Genomic DNA, 23,556 nt, shown 5'->3' with positions numbered 1-23,556 from the left:
GCGCGAGTTTGTTGCGGGAGGTGGTCGCGGCAGGGATGACAGGGTGTCCCCACGGCCCAGTGACACAGCGTCGACGCCCAGAGTCCGAGCGGGGTCTGTTGCGAGGTGGACGGCCGAGTTGACCAATGGGCCCCACCAGTCAGCGCCGTGAGCATCACCGGAGAGTGAGGCTGACCGGTGGCCCCGGTGTGTCGGCGCCAGTAATAGCAACTGGGCTGGCAGCGAAGAGAAAAGTAGGAGCGGGCCACGGAGGATAAAGGTGGAGGTGGGCCGAGCAGAGGGAAAACGGCCCATATAGGTAAGTCAGTCCTTTTCTTTTCTTTTTATTTCATTTAAACCTCTAATTTCAAATGGTCTTCAAATAAAGTTTAAATTCTAAACTTAATTATAATGAACAATCAAAAGGATACCAGTATGAGATGCAACTTTATTTATATTATTTATTTTATTCAATTATTAGGGCAAATGATTCAAGTGTGAAATGCTCCATTACACAATACATATAATAGAATCTTTATTACTCTTGTAGGTTAATTTAAAATTATGTTCCTATTTATTTAAGAGATAGGACTTTCTAGTGTGTAATGTTTATTAAATTATTTTTTTAACTTAGTTCTTTTGGAGGACATTTCTAATCATATTATTTAACAAAGGTTGGTTTAAGTTATATGAGTGTATTTTAATCTCTGATTATAAAAGTCTTTTGTTTTAAATCTTGGAATACTATGATAAATATTTTTCCTTTATTTTTTTATTCTACCAATTTTGGGCTTTACATGGGATACATCATTACCCTACCCCTAGCTAGCTCAGGCTACGGGGGAACAAGACCAGCGTCCCATCCAGGCTCGCCCCGGTAGCAGGTAATGATGGCTCCCCACGTGCGTCCATGACGTCGGTGGTTCTCAGCCTCCTACGGAAGCAAGGAGACGTCAGCAACATCCCAGCAACCCCGACAGCTGTGCTTATACAGGGCTCAAGCGCTCCTCCGACGGCCACGATACCGCGTACATAGGGCTCTAGCACCTCTCCGACAGCCACGTTGGCATGTACACAGGGCTCTGGCACCTCTCTGCAGGACACATTAGCGCATAGCTACACCCCCATTGTACACCTGGACCCTCTCCTTGCATCTATAAAAGGAAGGTCCCCCTTGTGTTCCATCTCGCGCCAACCCATCTGGGCTGGGACACGCAGCGATAATTTTACTCGTCGGTCCAGGGACCCCCGGGGTCGAAACGCCGACAATATGATAAACATGTATGTGTTCACGATTTGGGAAGTAAGTGCATGGTGGTAGATGTGCGAATATACGCATGAATATGTATGTTTATAAAAATGTTGTAGTGTATGTTGTGTCTCTGTTTGCGATAATAATAGGCAAGCCGACGTGTATGTTATTTAGCGGGCTATGTCGTTGCTCTAGTTAGCCGACTTGTTAGGTGGCCTTGGTTTAGCTCGTAATCACGATGAATTGCTTGTTGTGGTCTAAATGTGTGTGGTCACGGATGAAAGGTAGTAGTGTTTATGTGATGTCTAAGTTAAAATGCAAATTAGTGTGTGAAGGGCGCATCGATAAACATATATGTACCAGGTACGATTATTGTGGTAGATGTGTTGTTAATTGTGTATGTTAATTCTAGGCACGAAATGACTTGGATAAAAATTAGTAAGTCGACTTGTTGGTCCACATTTGATTGTTTTAACTCTAACAAATGGTAAAGCGTTAGAATAATTCAAGTCTCTAGAAAACGGCAATTCTTGAAGTAAATAGGAACTAAAATTTATTAGTTGTTGTTTTGGGCTGCACGCACTTTTTCGCCGTGCTGATTGTTTAATGAACTAAATTATGTTTTCTGGAGAAAAGTCATATATAAAAGTTGTAGATAACTTTATTATCTTGCTTGTGTTAAAATTTTACAGCCATAAGTCTGATTGTTTAGGAGTTATGCTTTTCACAAGTTCAGTAACTGAATCTGTTCAATTTCGGTACAGATTTCAGAGATCGCATTGTTTGCTTAAATTTAGTTTAGAATCAGTCTTTGTCAATTATAAGAAAGTTGTAGATACTTTTCTTATCTTGCTTGTGTTAACATTTCATAACCATAGGCCTGATAGTTTAAGAGTTATGAATTTTACAAAATGGTTGTTGTGTTCTGTCCACTGTCTGAACAGATTTCGAAAACTGTATTGTTTGATTTGGTTAAACATAGAATAACTTCTTGGTGATTATAAAAGTTATGTATTAATTTTGCTAAGATTTCCAAAAAGTCTTGGATCACTCTTTTTGGTGGTCTGAAGATCAAGTTATAGGCGTTTGAAGTGTGAAGTCTAAATCTGTCCAAATCTGGATAGCAAAGCCTTCTTGTGTCGTTTACTCTTGATACATGTTAAATCAACCTGAGATGTTCATAAATGATTTGTAGACAATTTAATTATCTTTCCATAAAGTATAGGATCACTTTGTTTGGATACATGAATCTCTAGTTATGAATTTTTGAAGTCGCAAGTCTGAATCTGTCCAAATCTGAATAAAGATGTCGTTTATCACTATTTAACCTTGTTAAGTGTCTAATCACCTTGAGATGACAATACCAGAGTTGTAGAGAACTTCTTTGACTTTCCAAAAGTATTTTATCACTAGTTTTAGATGAATATCTTGTGAGTTACGACTGAAACAAGTAAATGTTGTGTTGTTGTCCTAATCTTGTTGATTTTGGTTGATTACTCTACTCTCTTGTCTTGCTTGAGTATGATTGGTAGCGTTATCTCATGATCCCTATATTAGTAGATTATATAATTGGAGATATACAAGTAACTAGTGCAGTAGTAAATAAAATGGTTGACGTCTAGTAAGAAATTAGCTTCGATCAACGTCAATTTAGCAAGTGTCACTATATGGACGAGAAACAAAATTAATGAGATGTTACCATTTCTAATAATTGTGCTGCTAATCTGAGTATTACTAAATAACCAACCTCAATAGATTAGTATAATAAGCAGTGTGATTAGGCTATCACTTTCTTGTGTGCCCTTGATGTATGCTTGCATTAGAGTATTGTGAACAATTGTAAAACCCGATTAAGTGACTATTCCTTTTCAACGAAGTCTGTCTGTATATAAGTCGTAGCGAACTTATGCACTTAACTAATTTAATGTTAAGTAACTAATGGATGATTAAATAAAGTGAACGTGGTAAATGCTTGTTCTCATGATGTCGTGTTTGTGTCGGGTAAATATAGGAAATGTTTGTCGTCCTTCTAGTGGTGTTAATGTTGAACGCCGATGACATGTAATTAGCTAGCGCTGATGTGTGTGGTTGCTCATGATGTCTCGCTACTTAGTGTTTAGTTCGCTAGCGTGTACTTGCAGTATCTGTGATATTTTCATCATATTCATACATATGCATCCTGCATCTCATTTAGGACCGAGAGATGATGATCATGTGAGATAAAGGACGTGGAGTGGAGCTGACTCCAAGACGGTGTTGGCAGACGCCTTGAATATGGACAAACAAAATAAAGGCTAGGATAGGAGATGCTCGCCAAGCGAGTATCCCCCAGCAAACACTAACTAGTGTTGAATTCCAGGCAAGCCTCGGTTTTATGCATAACCGTTTATATATGCTATTTTACTACACTTAATGTTTGTAGGCTTGTACCGTACACTTAAGTGTAGGAGTTGCCTGAAACCCTAGTTGCATGAACTCAGGATTCCTTTTGAGATGGATACTAATATGCTAGGTCGAGTAGCTGCTTTGCTAATTAGGGATCTCGGTAGAAGTCGAGTGATTTTTCTAGCACTCGCGCGAGGTCAGGAATTGGTTGTATCCATTTTGATAACATAATGATGATGGTCTATGGACACGGATCCATGGGGATGCGCTGTCTACAAGACGAAATTGGAATATGGATTAACGTGCGGATACATGTGTCAAGCGTTTGAATGTACTAAACACGTGTCAGGAAATATGGTAACCAGTAAGCCTAGTACCTGAGTGAAGCCGAGCGCGGACTTCACCCCTCACTTGTCTTGAGACGTGGTCTCCCATTCCGGATATGGTGGGTACAAGTGCGGTCACTGCACGACGACAGCCGGGGTCAGTAGAGCATTGTATGCCAAGGCGGTGAGTCCTAGCCGTGAACGGGGGATCGATGGGGACGGTTGACGTGTGTAGGGACGGAGTGCCCCTACATGTCATGTGTTTAGGTTTACCTTGCAAGGTTAAAACTCGATTTGAATTGTTTGCTTCTCGCAGCTAATGAGACTGCTTGATCCATTGTACTGCATTGAGTAATAAGTGGAAATGAGGTTACTTACAAAAGATGTTGATTGATATAATGTTTGATACCATGTATGAATAGCTAGGTACTCATCCAGTCTAAAATTATTATTCTAGAACTTGAAAAGCTAAAACTTGATTTTAGACTCAGCTAGTGCTTTTGGAAAACCAAACCCCTCAGCCAAACAGCTTCATGGTCTAGAGGTAGAGGAGTAGACTCCTCACACCGGGTAAGTCTAGCTGAGTATTAGTATACTCAGCCTTGCTTGTGGCATAATTTTTGCAGGTACCTCCTTGATTTGGTTGATGGTGTGACTTGGCCTCCATCCCTGCCACCGGGATAGACGGTCGAGTGGGTTGCTGCTTCCGCACGAGAGGACCAGGAGGAGTAGCGTGGCCAGGCTTCTCCCTATTACTCGGTTTTCTCCGTTAGTTATTTCCGCTGCATTAAAAATTATGATTACTATTTCTGAAACTCTGATAATGTAATTACTAATGATACTTTCTTAATTTATGGTCTTATGCTTTATTGTATTTCTCTGTGCCTCACCTTCGAGTGAGGTAGTGGTATTCGATCCTTGGTAAGTGGCTTTATCGGACTAGATCCGAGGGACTGATGGGTTATTCCAGTTTCAGTGTGTTGCTGCCTTTAAGGGTGCAACTTGGGCACTTAAGCTGGAATAATCGTCGGGTGGTTCCGCCACAGTATTAGCCCTTCCTTGAAGCACATCTTCATTCCTTTCATTGAGTGCATCATCAACTTCATCATCTACATCATGAACAACATTTAGATCAAAGCCTTGTGGCCCATCTTCTGCATCCTAAAGTTGCCCATTCAGTTCTTCCTCTTGCGGTGCCTCAAGAGAAGTGCAACTCCAAGTCCCTTCAGCCAAGTGTCCTACATAATAACAAGGAAATATGAATTGAGCAAACTGAGCACAAGCATAAATATGAGTTATATTTGCTTCTAGATCACACAAGTCACATGGAGACACACAAGTTATACACTGTACAATTTGGCTATACACAGGAACTAATATAAGTTTGCTGTTAGAACTTTGCTCCTGCAGTGATCATTGATAGTGAATTGAGTTATATCCTAATAGTTTGGCTATGTGATGCAATTATGATTATTTTAGATCAGGGAGGACACTTGTCAACTAAACCATTTAACTATGCATGGCTAACAAGTGCACAGATTTGCACTAGTCAAAGAACAGTAAGCTTTATGATGTTTGGAAATTTACCATCATAAAGCTCTCCCAAAGCATCAAAGAGCGGGAAAGTTGCCTATTGTTATTAAACTTCTTGATTTTAGGGAATGTCTACACAATTAAAGAAAACATTGATTAAATATGAGGTTATTGCTGTGAGGTTATCCCACAAAACTAATTTGATAATGAACTTCAAGAAATCACTTACCACCATTAGATTCTCCCATAAAGTTGGTGGTCCTTCAACAATATTTCTTTTCTCATTCCAGCTCGATCTGCTTTGTTGCCTTGCTGCTTTGAGCATCTTATAGTCTCTCTTCAGTTGACCTTCTTTATCCTGAATCTAAGCCTTTGTAAAGGATACATACTTGTTCCTCACATGAAACTCCTTGACCATCCTATTCCACCCTCAGAGTTCCAACCATTGTCACCTCTATAGCCACTATCTTTAAATTCATGGAGAATGTTAACAAGGGACCTCTCAAGGCCTAGATTCCAATCCGCTCTTTGTTTCACTACTACATAAACAATGGTCACACATTAGTAATACAAAACTTACAAGAAAACATGAAGAAACATTGAACACAATACCTCTTGTAGAACCACCACTCTTTTTTGCCCCACTGCATTTAGAAGAAGGCTTTTTTAGTAACACTTGTTGTGGGAATGAACCTTCAAAGAAAAAACTTATTATATGTTATAGTACTACTAACTTAATGTTTATATGTTATAATACTAACTTATTACATGTCACAATACTAAATTATTACATCTTGTTCAACCATGAAAATATTAATTTAAATGTTGTTGATATTGAGTCCACATTTCCTGGGCGATGATATCTCTTAAACTATTGCCTTGTGTAGTGCCTGGGTCATTCATCTGATCACCACTTGGTAGAGCAACAAAGTTTGATGGATCAATATTATCTGGCTAATGATCTAACCATTCCTCATTGCCATGAAGTGATCGAATTAGATTATGGAAGATGGCAACAACCATAGGTATCTTTACTTGATTTTCCAGTGTGTGGAACGTGGCAACTTTTAGAATGGGAAAGCGCTTCTTAAGCACTCCCAAAGCCCTTTCCACATGATTCCTCAGTAGTGTGTGGTGGTGGTTGAAGAGCTCCTTTGGGTTCTGTGGTCTTCGATGTCTAGCCCCAAATTCTTTCAAGTGGTACCGAACTCCTTGGTATGGAGCAAGAAAAGATGGAGTATTTGCATACCTGCCATCAACTAGATAGAATTTTCTAGAAGGTACATGGAAACCCTTGCTCATAGCTGATCTTAGCACTCTAGAATCTGTAGCCGATCCCTCCCATCCACTAGAAACAAAAGTGATATTGAAATCAAAGTCACATACCACCATCACATTTATGCTGAGTGTTCTCTTCCGATTTCGAAAAGGAGAATGTTTCTCGGGAGATATGGAAATAGGAATATGAGTTCCATCAATAGCACCGAGACAATTCTTCAAGAATGGATAGAATCTAGGATTATCTTGAATTTTTTGATGCACTTGATTAGGATCAGGAGGCTGAATGAAACGACGAGAGAGGATAGGAATGACCTTTGTAAAGAAGTGGTTGATGTGATGATGGAAGGTGTCATTACTATGCCCAAAGTACACTTGAAGATCTTGATATGAGGCATTGTGACTTAGCATGTATAAGAAGAACCCCAACTTCTCCTCGACCGTGATCCTTGTATCAACGATGATTCTTCTCCTTCTAAGATAAGTTGCCAGCTCTCTAAAGATGTGTGGTTCCATCCTAAATGTAACTTGACAGATCTTGACATGTCCCTCAAGGAGTCGTCGAACCTTAACCTCACCTGTCTCATCTGATGTATGGTGTTTCTTCTTTTATCTCCCACCTCTAGTTGAACCCATCAGATATAAGGCAGGGAAAATAAACAACATCATGTCATCATCTTCTTCTTCCCTCCTCTTTCTAATTGATCTCGCAAGTCGCAATGACATACTCATTGTAGAACTAAAGAATATAGATTTATTGTCAGGTAGAAGTTAAATAATAAAATAGAATTAAAGCAAATCATGTATCATTTCAAAAATACAAGTAACAAGGATTAAAGCAAACCATATGTATGTACAAAGAATTTAATACCTTTTGGAGTTGGTACTAGATTCCAAGAGGGAGGAGGTTCACCTTCCCCAACTATAATTGGTGTTGTAGGGATCTACAGGTAACAACTCAAATAAAGAGCTGGCATACATGATCATAAAGTATACACTTAATTCTTGAATCTAGGCACACAAATGAATCGAGACAAATAAATCTAGGCAAGACAAATGAATCTAGGTTTGTGTTAGAGAATGATTTAAACAACGCTGATGTTCACGTCGTGGCATCGCTGGCGAGGTGGAACTGCGTTGTGCGGCGTTCAGCTTCTCCGCTACCAACCACCGCTGATCTAGCTCTCCTCTCCAGCTTCGCCCTCTAGTCCCCAGTTCCCATGTGTGGTGTGCGCAACTGCATTGTGCGGCTGTCGGTCTCAGACTGCAGCCCTCCTCGGCGTCCTCGCGCTCGTGCGCTAGCCCTCCTCGGTGTACGCTCTCTTGCGTGTCGTGTCCGTGCGGCGGTCCTTAGCTCCCTCCGACCCTCCCCAACTACAGCAGTTCAGGCAACGCCTGACCTCCCCTCTCTATCCAGCCATACCTTGTTTCTTAGTTGCGCTCTGCCACTGCTCACCACCGCCCGCTGCTGCTTCGTTTCTAGCTCGAGTTTAGTGGGTTGCTTGATTCCGAAGCTCCGAGGCCGGACGTGGGGAAGGCGAAGGAAACCACGACGAGCGCAAACACGTTTGGGGAAGAGAGGGTGGTGGTTATCGGTGAGAAGGCAGCGGGGAGAGAGGCTGTCGTTGCTACGCTGTGCCGCCACGCTATCACTTTGCACCGCCACGCCGTCACTTGCGGCGGCGTCTCCTTGGCTCATCCGTCGCCAGCGTTGCCCCCGTTTCACCGAGATTGGATCTGAAGGGCAGCACACATAGATTCCTACCGGGCCATGGTGTTCATAAAAACTCTAAACCTTGTTCTTCTCATTTTTTTAATTCAGTTCCAAATGAACAGAATTTAGAGAACCAACCCAATTTCAATTCGGGTCAATTTTTCCACCTGGAACCAGGCCCAGAATGGACCAAAGCAGCCTAACCGAACGGGACTTTCAGAAGAAAAGCATGGTAGCTAAGTTCGTGGAGGCGAGCATCTCCAAGAGACACTTTATTTTTGGCTCTCTATTTAACTCTCTGTTTAATTTTTCATAATGGTTACAATCTATATGTAGTATTTCACTCCAACAGACTATTTATTTAGTTTTGCTAGTCAGATGACTAGCCAAATTTAGCTAGTGAGAGAGCTAATTTAAAGAGTCAGATAGCTTGGCGAGTCAAATAGCTAATCTGTTGAAAAGTTATTTTGCTGTTGAATAGCCAAAATTTAGCTTGGCGAGTCATTTAGCTAGTTTCTTGGAGATACTCTAAGGACTCCATATGACATTCACAGTGCTATTGGAACTCGTACAGTTTCCAATTTGTGGCATATATGAAACTTCTAACGTAATTCATAAAAGTTTTGCTGTCACAACTCGCTCGTAACTGAATCCAGCTCCTGAAACCATAAGCTAACATATGGCTTCGAGCCTACAACAGTACAGTGTGGGGAAAAAAACACACAAATAAAAGTCACAACAACCCACGTCTGTTCTACAGGACTGACAACAAAGGTGGAATGATCATCATCCATGCGAAGATCACGGCCACTCACCATTAAAGGGCACAGGAATGATCCTCTCTTCGTCGTCGGTAGTATACATGCATATTTCGCGACCTAAAAGGCTAGCTCGTAAAATTATCAGGACTTCTTGGCCTAGTCGCTTCCACCATCGTCACCACCAGTGCTCCTGTGGCTCTCAGTGCCCGAGGGCTCAGAGGCGACCCCGCCAGCATCCTGTTTGTTCACACCCGGTGGTAGCTGAGCTTGCATGGACTGAGCCATGCCGTTGACCATGCCTGGTCTAGCAACCATTTGGCCACTGAAGTTTAGCAACTGAGCCTGCTGCTGCTGAAGCTGCTGCTCCTGCATCTGCTGGGGTGTAAGAGGTGTCCTCGGTGGGAACATAGGCACCTGTGACATGTACTGCCCTACTCCAGGAGATCCACCAGGCGGCGCCATCTGTTTACATAAATAACATGAGGGTCCAGAGTAGAAACGATATGTGCACAGCTGGGTCTAGAAATGACAAACCTGAGGGCGGCTTACAGCAGTCTGCGGTTGAGCATCTGCGATTGCAGCGAGATACAAGAGGTTCTTCTGAAGTTGTGATTGATACCTGAAAGTTTCATGGAAGAAAAATATGCTGTTAACAATAAAGAGCTTTCCGTCAGGAAAAACTTCTCGATTAAGTTACATAGTTAGCCTTGCCTCTGGCGACCAGGTTTCGCTGCAACGCCTATGTGACAACTTAAAAAACCATGGCACTTTTTATCTTAGTTACAGCTTATACCACACTGAATGCATTGCTATTTCACTGGCATGATTGCATATGCTGAATGGATGCTTATTAAAGCATGTATACCAAGGAAAACTTGCTGAATAAAGCTGGCAGATTTTCCATTTGTTGTAATCTCCTCGTGTGACTTCATTGTGAAGGGTGATTTTATGAGTTGAATATTTTCATGTTAATTGACGACAAGTGGACATCAATGATTGAAACCCGATAATCCCAAATAGGGAATATTAGCTGCAGATATATTGGTTCTTAACAGCAGCTTTGTGTATGCTAAGAAAATATGTGAGATATTTTTAGTGCTTCAGGCCAAAGGCTTGGCCTGGCTTTTTTGTACAAACAGATCTGCTGGGCATACCAGCTTGACAGAAACATGGTCTTTCTTTAGTAAGTTTTTTGAACCATACATCATTGAGAAGATTCTCAGTAAGTCTAAACCACAACTCTAGTAACCACCAAGCAAGAAAAAGGAGCATTGACAAGCACAAAGACGACAAAGTTTACACCATATTGTTAAGGATAACACCAGCCCACGGTCATAAAGAATCTAAGTATAAAAGTGCACTGCTGGTAAGAAGCCAGTTGAACAACAATTTTAGAGTTCCAGTGCATTCCTTGTCAATTTGCGCACTGAAGTGCCATTAAGATGGCACTAGTACAGCAATAACATAGTTGTGTGGTAACCCATCTAGATGTGATATGGACTGCAAGCTGAGTGCCAAACTGTATCACATAGGAATACTATGAATGACTACAGAATACACTGAAGACATTGCAGTCTGATATTTAGATGAAGCATTCACTAGATTTCTGTCAGAAAAACAATACCAAGAAAAGGCTAAAGACATCATTGTCAGGTTTGCATCATATTGTGTTTGTGAAAAAGAATATTAGTCAAAATGCAAAATATAATTCGTTACAACCATATATAGTACTCCAACATTAGCCTTCCTTTTGCCAGCATACAAGTTCCTTTATTTATTTTGTGTTTCTTTGCATTTATGGTAGTTTCTTTCAAAACATATTTATGTGTTTGTTTGCATATATGTAGACTCAGGTATAGGTACAACCAATCTTTTGAATAAAGCATACCAAGATAAACACTAGGTAACTCTTTGTTTTATCAATGAAAGGAGCTATGTTATAGTACATACATGGTGATGCTAAAACTTAGTATATTAAGTTCACATCTCTTATTTATTTGCAGATATTAGTGTTTTCAAATCACTCGATTAATCATGTTTAACCAAAGGTAAATCAATAAATTGGTCCTGAAGAAGGATTAGGTGCATCTATTAGATTATATTGCCTAGTAAATCAATCAGTTAGCAAATGATTAACTATAGTCACGACTCACGACTAGTCGGCCTTTCTAGTTGAATGACTAGTTGGTAGAAATGGCAACTTGGGCTAAAGCCCAGTAGCATTCAAAGTCCAGCACATACCATCATCACCTATATATACTACTGTCACTCATGCTCCTCCAATTGTGACCTAGCCGCCACCTGAACCCCAGCCGCCACTTGAAACGGCCACAAGCTAGAGAGGACCATGTCTGTGTCATACTGTCGTGTGTGTGCGCTGCTGGCTTGCTCTCAAGAGCGCGTCCCTCTGGCAAGCATCGAGCCTCCCTCCTGTTTTCGTCTCCGCCGCATCCCTCTCTTTGGGTTCTGTCGGCCGGTCCGAGACTCCTAAGTGGAAGAACGATGAAGATGATTTGGTCTTCCTCCTCTTTTAGCAGTGAGTATTCCTATTGAATGCTGATTCATTGTGCAAGTTCAGATCTGTTCTTCTTTGCTTGTTGATTGTGATATGCAATCTACACTAGGTCATATGCTCAGTTCGATCTTAGGTCAACGAGCACAAAACTAGCAACTAGTTGATGGGTAGTTACAACTAGTCCCATGGATTGGGGTTGATGGTGTGTTCTAAGACCTAGGACCTTAGTGACCAAGCTCTTGGATAGATGGGGTCGAGGAACGGGGACATGGTACGTGGTACGGTACTTAAAAAAAATTAACACTATGGGGACAAGATTATTCCCGCGTTCTAGACGTTTCCGGAACAAGGGACGTGGACACATTCCACATTCCCGAATTATAAGCCTAGGACATCATCCCATATCAGGGGTTGTGCCCATTTCAGCCCGGGTCACCGCTCCGCCACAACGATGGCTTTACAGGGGTTGATTGGGCTGTTTGTATGGGCTATGGGAGAAGCAAGGAAGAGATGATGTTGGCTGTCGTTGCAGAGATTTGGGAGGTAGCTGGATTGACAAAGACCACCTGCCACCGGTGGACAAAACCTCACCACTTTGGGAGAGCAGCAGGGCAGACCCAGTGCTGAAGGCTCCCACATGGGTGGGGTTTGGGGAAGGAATAAATCAAGGCAAGCCTTCCCCCACAAATGCAGAGAGGCTGCCTCGAACCCACAATAGCAGCCAACGCAATTAAGAAATCTCCCAGCTACTATACTCTATAGCATGATTTGGAAACATTGGGATATGTAGTTAAATATTGTATAATTATAAAAATAGAATTCAAGTGTATGCACTTTCAGTGCTCTCAAAGCGTAAGGTGAGCCATGGTGATTTTCACCTTATTACTACCAAAGTACCAAGGCGATTTTTGGACACCTAGGCGACATAGCAAATTCAATTGAATCACTGCCAATACTCAACTCATGTAGCATCCATCCCACTGAAGACACAAACCCACATTGCATTCATCCCTTCCTTGCCCTAATCCCATATGCACAAGATAGGATGCAGCCGCTGCCTCACTCTATCCTTCAATATCTCCCCTTTTCGCCCTCAATCCCTCAACATAGGTAATGGGGGGGGGGGGGGGGGGGGGGGTTTCGGCAGGTAGGTAGAGATAGAGGCCATGCAAAACACAGAAATAGAGACATCCATGACACCATCGCGTGGCTACATCTACAACATTGTTTACACCAAGGCAGACATTATAGCCAGATGGGACGTCATTGACCAATAGGGGTTGATAGCCATAATTCAATATGTGCCACCTGTCTTAGGCGAATAGGGTGAAAAGAGGGCAACTTTATTCCAAATAAGGGGTCTGACTCATGGCTCACGTAGCTTGATCTGGAAAGGAGTCAGTTTGGCAGGGAATATTCATTCAGCAGATCATCAATTAGGCAGAGGAGCTTTTCTCAGATGGAACAATGTGAGAGACTAAACTTGTCTGTGCAGCAAAACAGATTTATTGTATGCCCACATTCGCAAGAAAATTTGGGTGGAATAAGGTTGTCCTGCAAAGCAAGTTTTTTGCTAGGCAAAACAGTAACCAGTAAGTATCAAGCAAAACCATTGTAGATAAGAAACTTACAGACCAAAATATCAAAAATGTCGCTACAGTTTTGAGTTTCTAGTAGCTTATTCTGTTACATATTTACATGACACAACAAAGTCATTACACATGCTATTGCTACCTCATTCTTAGATGACAAGTTAGTAACAAGAGATGTTTGGAACTAACTAAAGATCAAGGGAAGCTAACAACAAAACGAAGACATGTCTAAAACAAGAAGCCTCAAAATTTAGCTCTTTAATGGTCATATCAAATAGAAAAACAAAAGAGAAAGGTTTAACCAGATACATACTGAGCACATTCTGCCAATTTTCCTAGGTTCTGATTTTCCAAAATAGCCAAAATAAGCTGCTTATTCTCATCCAGATACTGCAGGGAAAAAAACAGGATCAATCAGAAAAGTTACAAATGTGCAACAGATCAAACATAAAACTGATTAACCTGGAATAGAAAGCCAAATGTGCCATATAAATTAATAAACATTGATAGTAAGTCATAAAATTGCAATATAGAAGACAAGGTAGTCCTGTGAGAATACATGGAAAATCTAGATTATCACAAGATATTTATAAATCAATTGAATGAGCATATAAAGAACAATACAAGCATAGCTGGTCTGGTGTTAGATGTAAAGTATCAAAGATCAGTTAGAGTCTGTCTAGAACTGTATTCTTGAACTGCGAATGTTTCGGTCCAGTGGGCTACATAAACATGGGGTCATTGCTATGTTGAAACAGATAAGGCCCGTATTTCACTCTATGTTTTTCTAGAAAGAACCAACTTGGCTACAATAGTTTGGAATTATGTAAGTAAAACAAAGATAAACATTCTTCAGCGCCTATTTATAAGCATTATATGCATTGGCAGTCTACAACTAACAAAATTAATATTAGTTACTAGAAAACTTAAGTACAAAATTCAGAAAAAAAAACAGACAATAAGCACGAAATCAATATATGAGAGACCAAAGAACAAATTAGCAAAGCTGTCACTTTTTCTTTTTAACTGAGCAACAAGTTGAAGATTAAAAATAAGAAAGATAACATTACATCTCCAATGAAAACATATTGAGGCATTCCCATAACTGGGTAAAAAAAATTACTACTGCTAGTTCCAGCTATAACTTGGAAGGTATGTCAATCATAAACTCATGTCCCGAGTGTGTGTTTGTAATCCATAAATATGCCGCTGATTCTCCATATGAGCCACGGCATCTTCCATCACAACAACAAAAAAATTATGCCATCAAGAGAAGGGAATGTACACACAGAGAAGGATTGCAGGTTACGAAGTGAAGAGTGTCAGCGTGAGGTCAACACCACAAAGCACATATGGAAAACATCAGTTTCCTTTTGTTCGAAGCAATGTGACATAAGGCCATGCTACAAGAAAGGACTCAAGTCCCATTACCCAAAATAAATGATACATTGAAATGTTGTGCTCCTATACATAAATGGTCATATCCTTCGTGTGGTAAAATATTTGGTGCACCGCCACCATAAGAAGACAAATATATTATCAACGAAGCATCAGGATTCATGTCTGATAGTTTAAAAAAATAATCCATGTCTGAGAGCAGGATCATAACATCATACCAAATATCCAATAGATCAACAGAACTCCTACACCAGCTTCAGGTGACGCTTGTCAAATCTACCAAGAAATCTAGAAAGAAACATACTAATCCACTAATCCGATACATCAGTAATCGATCCCAGCTCATACGGATGAATGCATTAGATTGGACTGGCAAGATGATCCAATCTTTGACCGAAATGGCGCCCAAGAAAACCCCACACGAAGCAGGGATGCGAACCCTATCACAACTGCGAGGGGGAAGTGAGGGAGCAAAGAGGAACCTTTTGGATCTGCTCCGTGCTGATTCCGGCAGCTGGGGTTATCGCCGGCGCCTGTGGCTGCATGTGCATCGGCTGCTGCATCCCTTCTTCTGCTGGCTTTGGTATCTCGGGGTCGCAGGGGCTTGGGTTTTGGGGGGTTCGAGAGTTTGGGGGTCGGCGCAGCGCAGGGAAGGTCAAAGTGACTGCGTGACATGTTGGCTCAAGTGTCGGAACATGTAACCGAAAAAAAATGACATATGGTACCTTGTGAAACGAAAATACTCCATCAGTCCAAAACGAAAGAAAAAAAGTTCCCTCCATATTTTTCAACGAGCCAGATCTTTACTTTCTCTATCCTAAATAGTGTCCTTCACATTTTATTAAAAAAACTAGATGTTTTAATTTTAACTAGATATATATATATAACTATCAATAATTTTGGACACTTAGGAACAGAGTGTCCAAAGAAAGCCCAATAAGACTCTTGAAAACAGCTCAAATCACTTACGAGCAACCTTGTGAGGCGGAGCGGACGACTAAGTCCCTACCGATCAACCTTGCGAGGCGAAACGGACGATGAAGCCCCTGTCGAGCGAGGCGTAGCGGACGACTAAGTCCCTGCCGAGCAGCCTCGCGAGGCGTAACGGACAACCAAGTCCCTACCGAGCAACCTTGCGAGACGGAGCGGGCGACCAAATCCCTGCCGAACAACCTTGAGAGGCGGAACGAACGACCAAGTCCACGACGAGCAACCCCGCCATGAGGCGCGAGCAACCGGATCCCGCGCCAGTCTGACTAGCGTAAGAGAAAGGCCAGCCCAATGATGCGAGCCCACGTCAGCAAGAAAAGATAGGTCGGCACCAAGACTACGCTCGGGGCTTGGGTACGGCATCGAAAGGTCCCCGACAGACGTCAGACGGCACCTCGCCAAGTACTGTCCCACACAAACCCCCACTGGCGAGTAGGGCCAGCCAACCCCGGTCGAAGGGATCTTATCATCAGAGTCTCTACATTGACCCACATGCCGGAAAAGATGTAACGAATACCCCATACCGGTGTATGCCTACGCATGCCAGTAGGTGACACAGGTCCGTGACGACGGGTGAAAGCCTCGCTACGCATGGCCGCACCGTAGGGCAATGGACCACCACGCACCACTACGAAAGATGTCAGCAGAGGACTCGCTACAGGGACTCGTACGACAAACAAGCAAGATGATACGCTGAGCACTACGTCAAACCAAGGGGTGGATGGCCCTCATGCCTGTAGAGAACAGACCTCCTCTGAAAGGTCCTACCCTTGAGATATAAAAGGAGAGGGCACCCTCCTTTCCAGACACACAAGCACACAAGTTGTTACATGCTCAAAGCAATACTACGATCAACACTACACTGGACTAGGGCTTCAGCCTGAACCAATATAACCCCCGTGTCTCTGATCTCTCATTAAATCCGAGCGAATCACCATTCGGAGTGAGTCCGCGCTAGCATCCCCCACCAAACACAAATCTCATTGTCCCCTAGTTTTCGAAACAATGACAGTTAACGCCAGGTAGGGGAGCTAGTGTACTAAGTGACGCCTTCCACTTTGATGGCCCAGTCATCAGCATTTGCTGGAGGCGAGACCTTCGCTCCAGGAAGCCACATCACCTTCGGCACCCTCGACTTCTTCACCACCACCACCGGCGAACTCAGCCTCGTCATCCCCAACGTGGCAGCACCATGGGCACGCAACCCACATGTTCCACCAGGAGCAAGGCGAAGGAGCAACGCCTGAAAAGGCACATCGCCGCCCTAAGGCGGCGCCTCAATAGACACACCGAGACAAAGGTGGTGGAAGCCACGTCCTCGACTACGGTGGCAGTCATCGATCGCCAGCCGATGTCCATCCTCGACTTGCTCGAGGACGATTTGAGCCACGGCTCGATCGGGGCTAACTCTAGCGCCGAAGAAGCGTCGAAAAGGGCCTACTTCGTGTGATGCCCCCTAAAAGGGAAATAGGGTTTAACCTTTTCCTATAAATGATTTTGGTGGTTGAATGCCCAACACAAATAATTGGACTAACTAGTTTGCTCTAGATTATATATTCTACAGGTGCCAAAGGTTCAACACAAACCAATAAAAAGATCAAAGTTAGGGTTCAAAAGAAAGGAGCAAAATAAACCTAAGAGAACCCTGGTCTGGGGCACTAGACAATGTTCAGTGCACCAGGGGCGATCGACTCCAACTCTCCACCTTCGGGTTTATGAGGCCGCACTCCGCTATAATTCACTGGACTGTCCAGTGTGCCACCGGACTGTCTGGTGCTCCAGCGGAGCAACAGCTAGCCAGCGCAACGGTCGACTCCAACGGTCGTCTGACAACACACAGTGCGTGGGCAGTTCGCGTAGAGTCAGAGCAGCCGCCAGAAGGCGCACCGGACAGTGAACAGTGCATGTCCGGTGCGGCACCGTACTGTCCGATGCCCCAAGAAGTCAAAGCTCCAACGGTCGAAACCGTCAGAACCCTAACGGTTGGGTGATGTGGCTGGCGCACCGGACTGTCTGGTGCGCCCATCGACAGCAGCCTTCCCCAACGGTTGAATTGGTGGTTGGGGCTATAAATACCCCCAACCACCTCCACTCCAACCATCCAAGCATTCACTCCTTCACATTCAATACAAGAGCAATATACACCACTCCAAAGACACAATTCAAGAGATCGATCCCCTCAAAATCTCAAAAACCACTCTAGCGCATTTAGACTCGTGAGAGGATCATTTGTGTTTTCTTGTGCTCTTGTTTTGCTTGGTTGGATTTCTTATTCCTCATTCTTGTTCTCTAAGTGACTTATAATCAAAGTAAGAGACACTAAGTTTGTAGTGGTCCTTGCGGGGTCTAAGTGACCCATTTGATTAAGGAGAAAGCCCACTCGGTCTAAGTGACCGTTTGAGAGAGGGAAAGGGTTGAAAGAGACCCGGTCTTTGTGACCACCTCAACGGGGACTAGGTTTTTTGGAACTGAACCTCGGTAAAACAAATCACCATGTCATCCGCTTTATTTTCTTGGATTACTTTGTTTTCCCCCTCTCTCTCAGACTCAGTTTTTATTCTAACGCTAACCCCGACTTGTAGTGTGCTTAAAGTTTGTAAATTTTCAGTTTCCGCCTATCCACCCCCCTCTAGGCGACTTTCAATTGGTATCAGAGCCCGATACTTCATTAGAGTCTAACCACTCGAAGTGATGTCGAGAGATCACGCCAAGAGGGAGATTGTGACCGGCGGCGATAAGTCCGCAAGCTTGGGAAGAACTCATTCAAGGGAGTCCGACCACAAGCACAAGGAGGAATCCTCTTCCTCCATCAAGTCACAACGGAGAGGTGACAAGAAGAAGAAGATGAAGAAAGTGGTCTACTACGAGACCGACTCTTCGTCACCCTCCACCTCCGGCTCCGAAACAACGTCCGTCACTTCTAAGCGTCATGAGCGCAAGAAGTATAGTAAGATGCCCCTCCGCTACCCTCGCATTTCTAAACGCACTCCGTTACTTTCCGTTCCCCTAGGAAAACCACCATTTTTTGATGGTGAGGATTATTGTATGTGGAGTGATAAAATGAGGCATCACCTAACCTCACTCCACAAAAATATATGGGATATTGTTGAGTATGGAGCGCAGGTACCGAAGGTAGGGGACAAGGACTACGATTCGGATGAGGCCGACTAAATTCGGCACTTTAACTCCCAAGCCACAACTATACTCCTCGCCTCCTTGTGTCGAGAGGAGTATAATAAGGTGCAAGGGTTAAAAACGGCCAAAGAAATTTGGGACGTCCTCAAGACGGCGCACGAAGGACATGAGGTGACCAAGATCACCAAGCGGGAAACGATCGAGGGGGAGCTCAGTCGATTCATCCTCAACCAAGGAGAGGAGCCACAAGCCATGTACAACCGGCTCAGACCTTGGTAAATCAAGTGCGCAACCTCGGGAGCACCAAATGGGATGACCATGAAATGGTGAAGGTTATTCTTAGATCACTTGTATTTCGTAATCCTACTCAAGTTCAATTAATACGTGGTGATCCTAGATAGAAGCTAATGTCTCTCGAGGAAGTAATAGGAATGTTTGTGATCTTTGAGTTGATGATCAAAGGCTCCAAACATATCGTCAACTTGGAGCAAGGCGACACCTCCACACCCGAGGTGCAACCCGTCGCATTCAAGGCGACAAAAGAAGAAAAGAAGGAACCTACGCCAAGTAGGATTCCCATCGACGCCTCCAAGCCCGATAACAAGGAAATGGCACTTATCATCAAAAGCTTTCGCCAAATCCTCAAGCAAAGGAGTGGGAAGGACTACAAACCCCGCTCCAAAAGGGTGTTCTACAAATGTGGTAAGCCCGGTCATTTCAATGCTAAATGTCCTATGTCTAGTGACAATGATAGGGGCGACGACAAGAGAGGGAAGAAGAAGGAGAAGAAAAGATACTACAAGAAGAAGGGTAGCGATGCCCACGTGTGTCGGGAATGGGACTCCGACATGAGCTCCACCGACTCCTCCTCCGACGAGGACGCCGCCAACATCGTCGTCAACAAGGGACTTCTCTTCCTGAGAGCACCTAGAGGGGGGGTGAATAGGTGATCCTGTAAAACTTGAACTTAATGCCACAAAAACTTGGTTAAGCGTTAGCACAGTATTGCCAAGTGGCTAGAGAAGAGTCTTAGCGAAACACAATAACCACAAGAGAATCAACACATGTAGACACAGTGGTTTATCCCGTGGTTCGGCCAAGTACAACACTTGCCTACTTCCACGTTGTGGCGTCCCAACGGACGAGGGTTGCAATCAACCCCTCTCAAGCGATCCAAAGACCCACTTGAATACCACGGTGTTTGCTTTTCTTTTCTATATCCCGTTCGCGAGGAATCTCCACAACTTGGAGTCTCTCACCCTTACAAAGATGTTCACAAAGAAGCACGGAGTAAGGGAGGGATTAGCAACTCACACAAGACACAAAGATCACAGTAAATACGCACACACAAGACCCAGACTTAAGCTCAAAAGACTAGCACACTAGAACGGAGCTCAAATCACTAGAATGTCGAACAAGTGCGCAAGAATGGAGTGTGAGTGATCAAGAGTGCTCAAGGAATGCTTGGTGTTGTCCTCCATGCGCCTAGGGGTCCCTTTTATAGCCCCAAGGCAGCTAGGAGCCGTTGAGAGCAATCCGGGAAGGCAATTCTTGCCTTCTGTCGCCTGGCGCACCGGACAGTCTGGTGCACCACCGGACACTGTCCGGTGCGGATTTCCTTCCTTATTTGGTGAAGCCGGCCGTTGGCGCACCGGACACTGTCTGGTGCACACCGGACAGTCCGGTGCCCCCTCCCGACCGTTGGCTCGGCCACGTGTCTCGCGCGAATCGCGCAGCCGACCGTTGGCCCGGCCGACTGTTGGCTCACCGGACAGTCCGGTGCACACCGGACAGTCCGGTGAATTATAGCCGTACGCCGTTAATTTATTCCCGAGAGCGGCAAGTTCGCCTGAGCCAGCCTGGCACACCGGACACTGTCCGGTGCACCACCGGACAGTCCGGTGCACCTAGACAGAGCTGGCTTTGGCTGAACAAGGCCATCTCTTCTCCAATTCGATTTCTCCTGTTTCCAGCACTTAGACACAATACATTAGTCATTAAAACAATGTACTAAGTCTGAGAAACATACCTTTATACTTGATTTGTACTTTGTCCACCATTTGACACTTAGGCACTTGTGTTGGACACTAAATCACCAAAACACTTAGAAATGGCCCAAGGGCACATTTCCCTTTCAATCTCCCCCTTTTTGGTGATTAATGCCAACATAACATAAAGCAAGTAGAATAAGTCCAAAATCAATTCAAATAAGAACTCAAATTTGTTTTGAATCAAATTTTGCATATATGGATCATTCTTTGCCACCACTTGGTTTGTTTTTGCAAATCGACCTCTATTTCCTAACTCTAAGTCAAACACACTTGTAGAGACATAAAGAGAGTTGTTCCAATAGAAATTGATCACAGTATCAAAAACTCCCCCTATTTCCCATAATCAACCATTCTCCCCACAAGAGACTAACTTTTGATAATAAGAAGTAAACAAGAGTATTTTGACAAACAAAAACTCTAACTCTACTTTTTCAAAATTCTCAAGTGGTAGCTGATCCATTTATTGCTTTAGCCTTATTTTCTCCCCCTTTGGCATCAAGCACCAAAACGGGATCAATTTTGGCCCTTTAACCCCATTGCCTCACCAAAAATCTTCAACTAAGAGTAAAAGGCAATAAGAGTACTAAGATGAACTTGGAAGAAGTTACTCGTTCATCGGAGTGCAGTGGAAGTCTTGCATGGTCCAAGTTTACCTTTTCCCTTTCAATCCTCCTTCGAGACTAAATCAAGCAAACTCAAGCACATTGTTAGTCTCAAAGGGTCAATTTGTAACACATCTCCCCCTAAATATGTGCATCACTTTGCAACGGACTTGTGAGGTCCGGGGAGTGCTTGTACAACTTGAGCACCATAAATAAGCAACAAAATGCATAAGGAACATGATCAAAGGCATAAACACAAGTATGCTATAAATCAATCCAAGTTCCGCGAATCTAAGACATTTAGCTCACTACGCAACTTGCAAAAGGTCTGCTCATCTAAAGGCTTGGTAAAGATATCGGCTAGCTGGTTCTCGGAGCTAACATGAAACACTTCGATATCTCCCTTTTGCTGGTGGTCTCTCAAAAAGTGATGTCGGATGTCTATGTGCTTTGTGTGGATGTGTTCAACAGGATTATCCGCCATGCGGATAGCACTCTCATTATCACATAGGAGTGGGACTTTGCTCAGATTGTAGCCAAAGTCCCTGAGGGTTTGCCTCATCCAAAGTAGTTGCGCGCAACACTGTCCTGCGGCAACGTACTCGGCCTCAGCGGTGGATAGGGCAACAGAGGTTTATTTCTTAGAACTCCATGACACCAGGGACCTTCCTAAGAATTGGCACGTCCCTGATGTACTCTTCCTATAGACCTTACACCCAGCATAGTCGGAGTCTGAATATCCAATCAAGTCAAAGGTAGACCCCTTTGGATACCAGATCCCGAAACAAGGCGTAGCGACTAAATATCTAAGAATTCGCTTCACAGCCACTAAGTGACACTCCTTAGGATCGGATTGAAATCTAGCACACATGCATACGCTAAGCATAATATCCGGTCTACTAGCACATAAATAAAGTAAAGACCCTATCATAGACCGGTATGCTTTTTGATCAACGGACTTACCTCCTTTGTTGAGGTCGGTGTGTCCGTCGGTTCCCATCGGAGTCTTTGCGGGCTTGGCGTCCTTCATCCCAAACCGCTTGATCAAGTCTTGCGTGTACTTGGTTTGAGAGATGAAGGTTCCATCCTTGAGTTGCCTCACTTGGAACCCAAGGAAGTAGCTTAACTCGCCCATCATCGACATCTCGAATTTCTGAGACATCACCCTGCTAAACTCTTCACAAGACTTTTGGTTAGTAGAACCAAATATTATGTCATCGACATAAATTTGGCACACAAAAAGATCACCATCACAAGTCTTAGTAAAAAGAGTTGGATCGGCTTTCCCAACCTTGAAAGCATTAGCAATTAAAAAGTCTCTAAGGCATTCATACCATGCTCTTGGGGCTTGCTTAAGTCCATAGAGCGCCTTAGAGAGCTTACACACGTGGTCGGGGTACCGTTCATCCTCGAAGCCAGAGGGTTGCTCCACGTACACCTCCTCCTTGATTGGCCCGTTGAGGAAAGCGCTCTTCACATCCATTTGGAACAACCTGAAGGAATGGTGAGCGGCATATGCTAGCAAGATACAAATGGACTCTAGCCTAGCCACAGGAGCAAAAGTCTCCTCAAAGTCCAAACCTGCGACTTGGGCATAACCTTTTGCCACAAGTCGTGCCTTGTTCCTTGTCACCACCCCGTGCTCGTCTTGTTTGTTGCGGAACACCCACTTGGTTCCCACAACATTTTGCTTGGGACGAGGCACCAGTGTCCAAACTTCATTTCTTTTGAAGTTGTTGAGCTCCTCCTGCATGGCCAACACCCAGTCCGGATCTAGCAAGGCCTCTTCTACCCTGAAAGGCTCAATAGAAGAGACAAAGGAGTAATGCTCACAAAAATTAACTAATCGAGATCGAGTAGTTACTCCCTTGCTAATATCACCCAAAATTTGGTCGACGGGATGATCCCTTTGAATCATTGCTCGAACTTGGGTTGGAGGTGCCGGTTGTGCTTCTTCCTCCATTACATGATCATCTTGTGCTCCCCCTTGATCACGCCCCTCATGTTCATCATCTTGAGTTGGGGGTAGCACCATTGTTCAGGAA

General features: G+C 43.7%; 1 protein-coding gene across 1 annotated transcript; it reads right to left on the bottom strand.

Annotated features, from left to right (window-relative positions):
- Positions 1–9,382: 9,382 nt before the first annotated feature.
- Positions 9,383–15,321, bottom strand: LOC100101546 (uncharacterized). The gene is given in 4 exon segments (NM_001112562.2): positions 9,383–9,690; positions 9,763–9,847; positions 13,649–13,725; positions 15,216–15,321. Coding segments are annotated over 4 exon segments (549 nt in total). The 5' UTR covers positions 15,297–15,321; the 3' UTR covers positions 9,383–9,384.
- Positions 15,322–23,556: the final 8,235 nt, after the last annotated feature.

This window comes from Zea mays, chromosome 10 (assembly GCF_902167145.1).
Source record: "Zea mays cultivar B73 chromosome 10, Zm-B73-REFERENCE-NAM-5.0, whole genome shotgun sequence".
Lineage (NCBI taxonomy): Eukaryota > Viridiplantae > Streptophyta > Magnoliopsida > Poales > Poaceae > Zea > Zea mays.
This window is presented reverse-complemented; position numbering and strand designations above follow the sequence as displayed.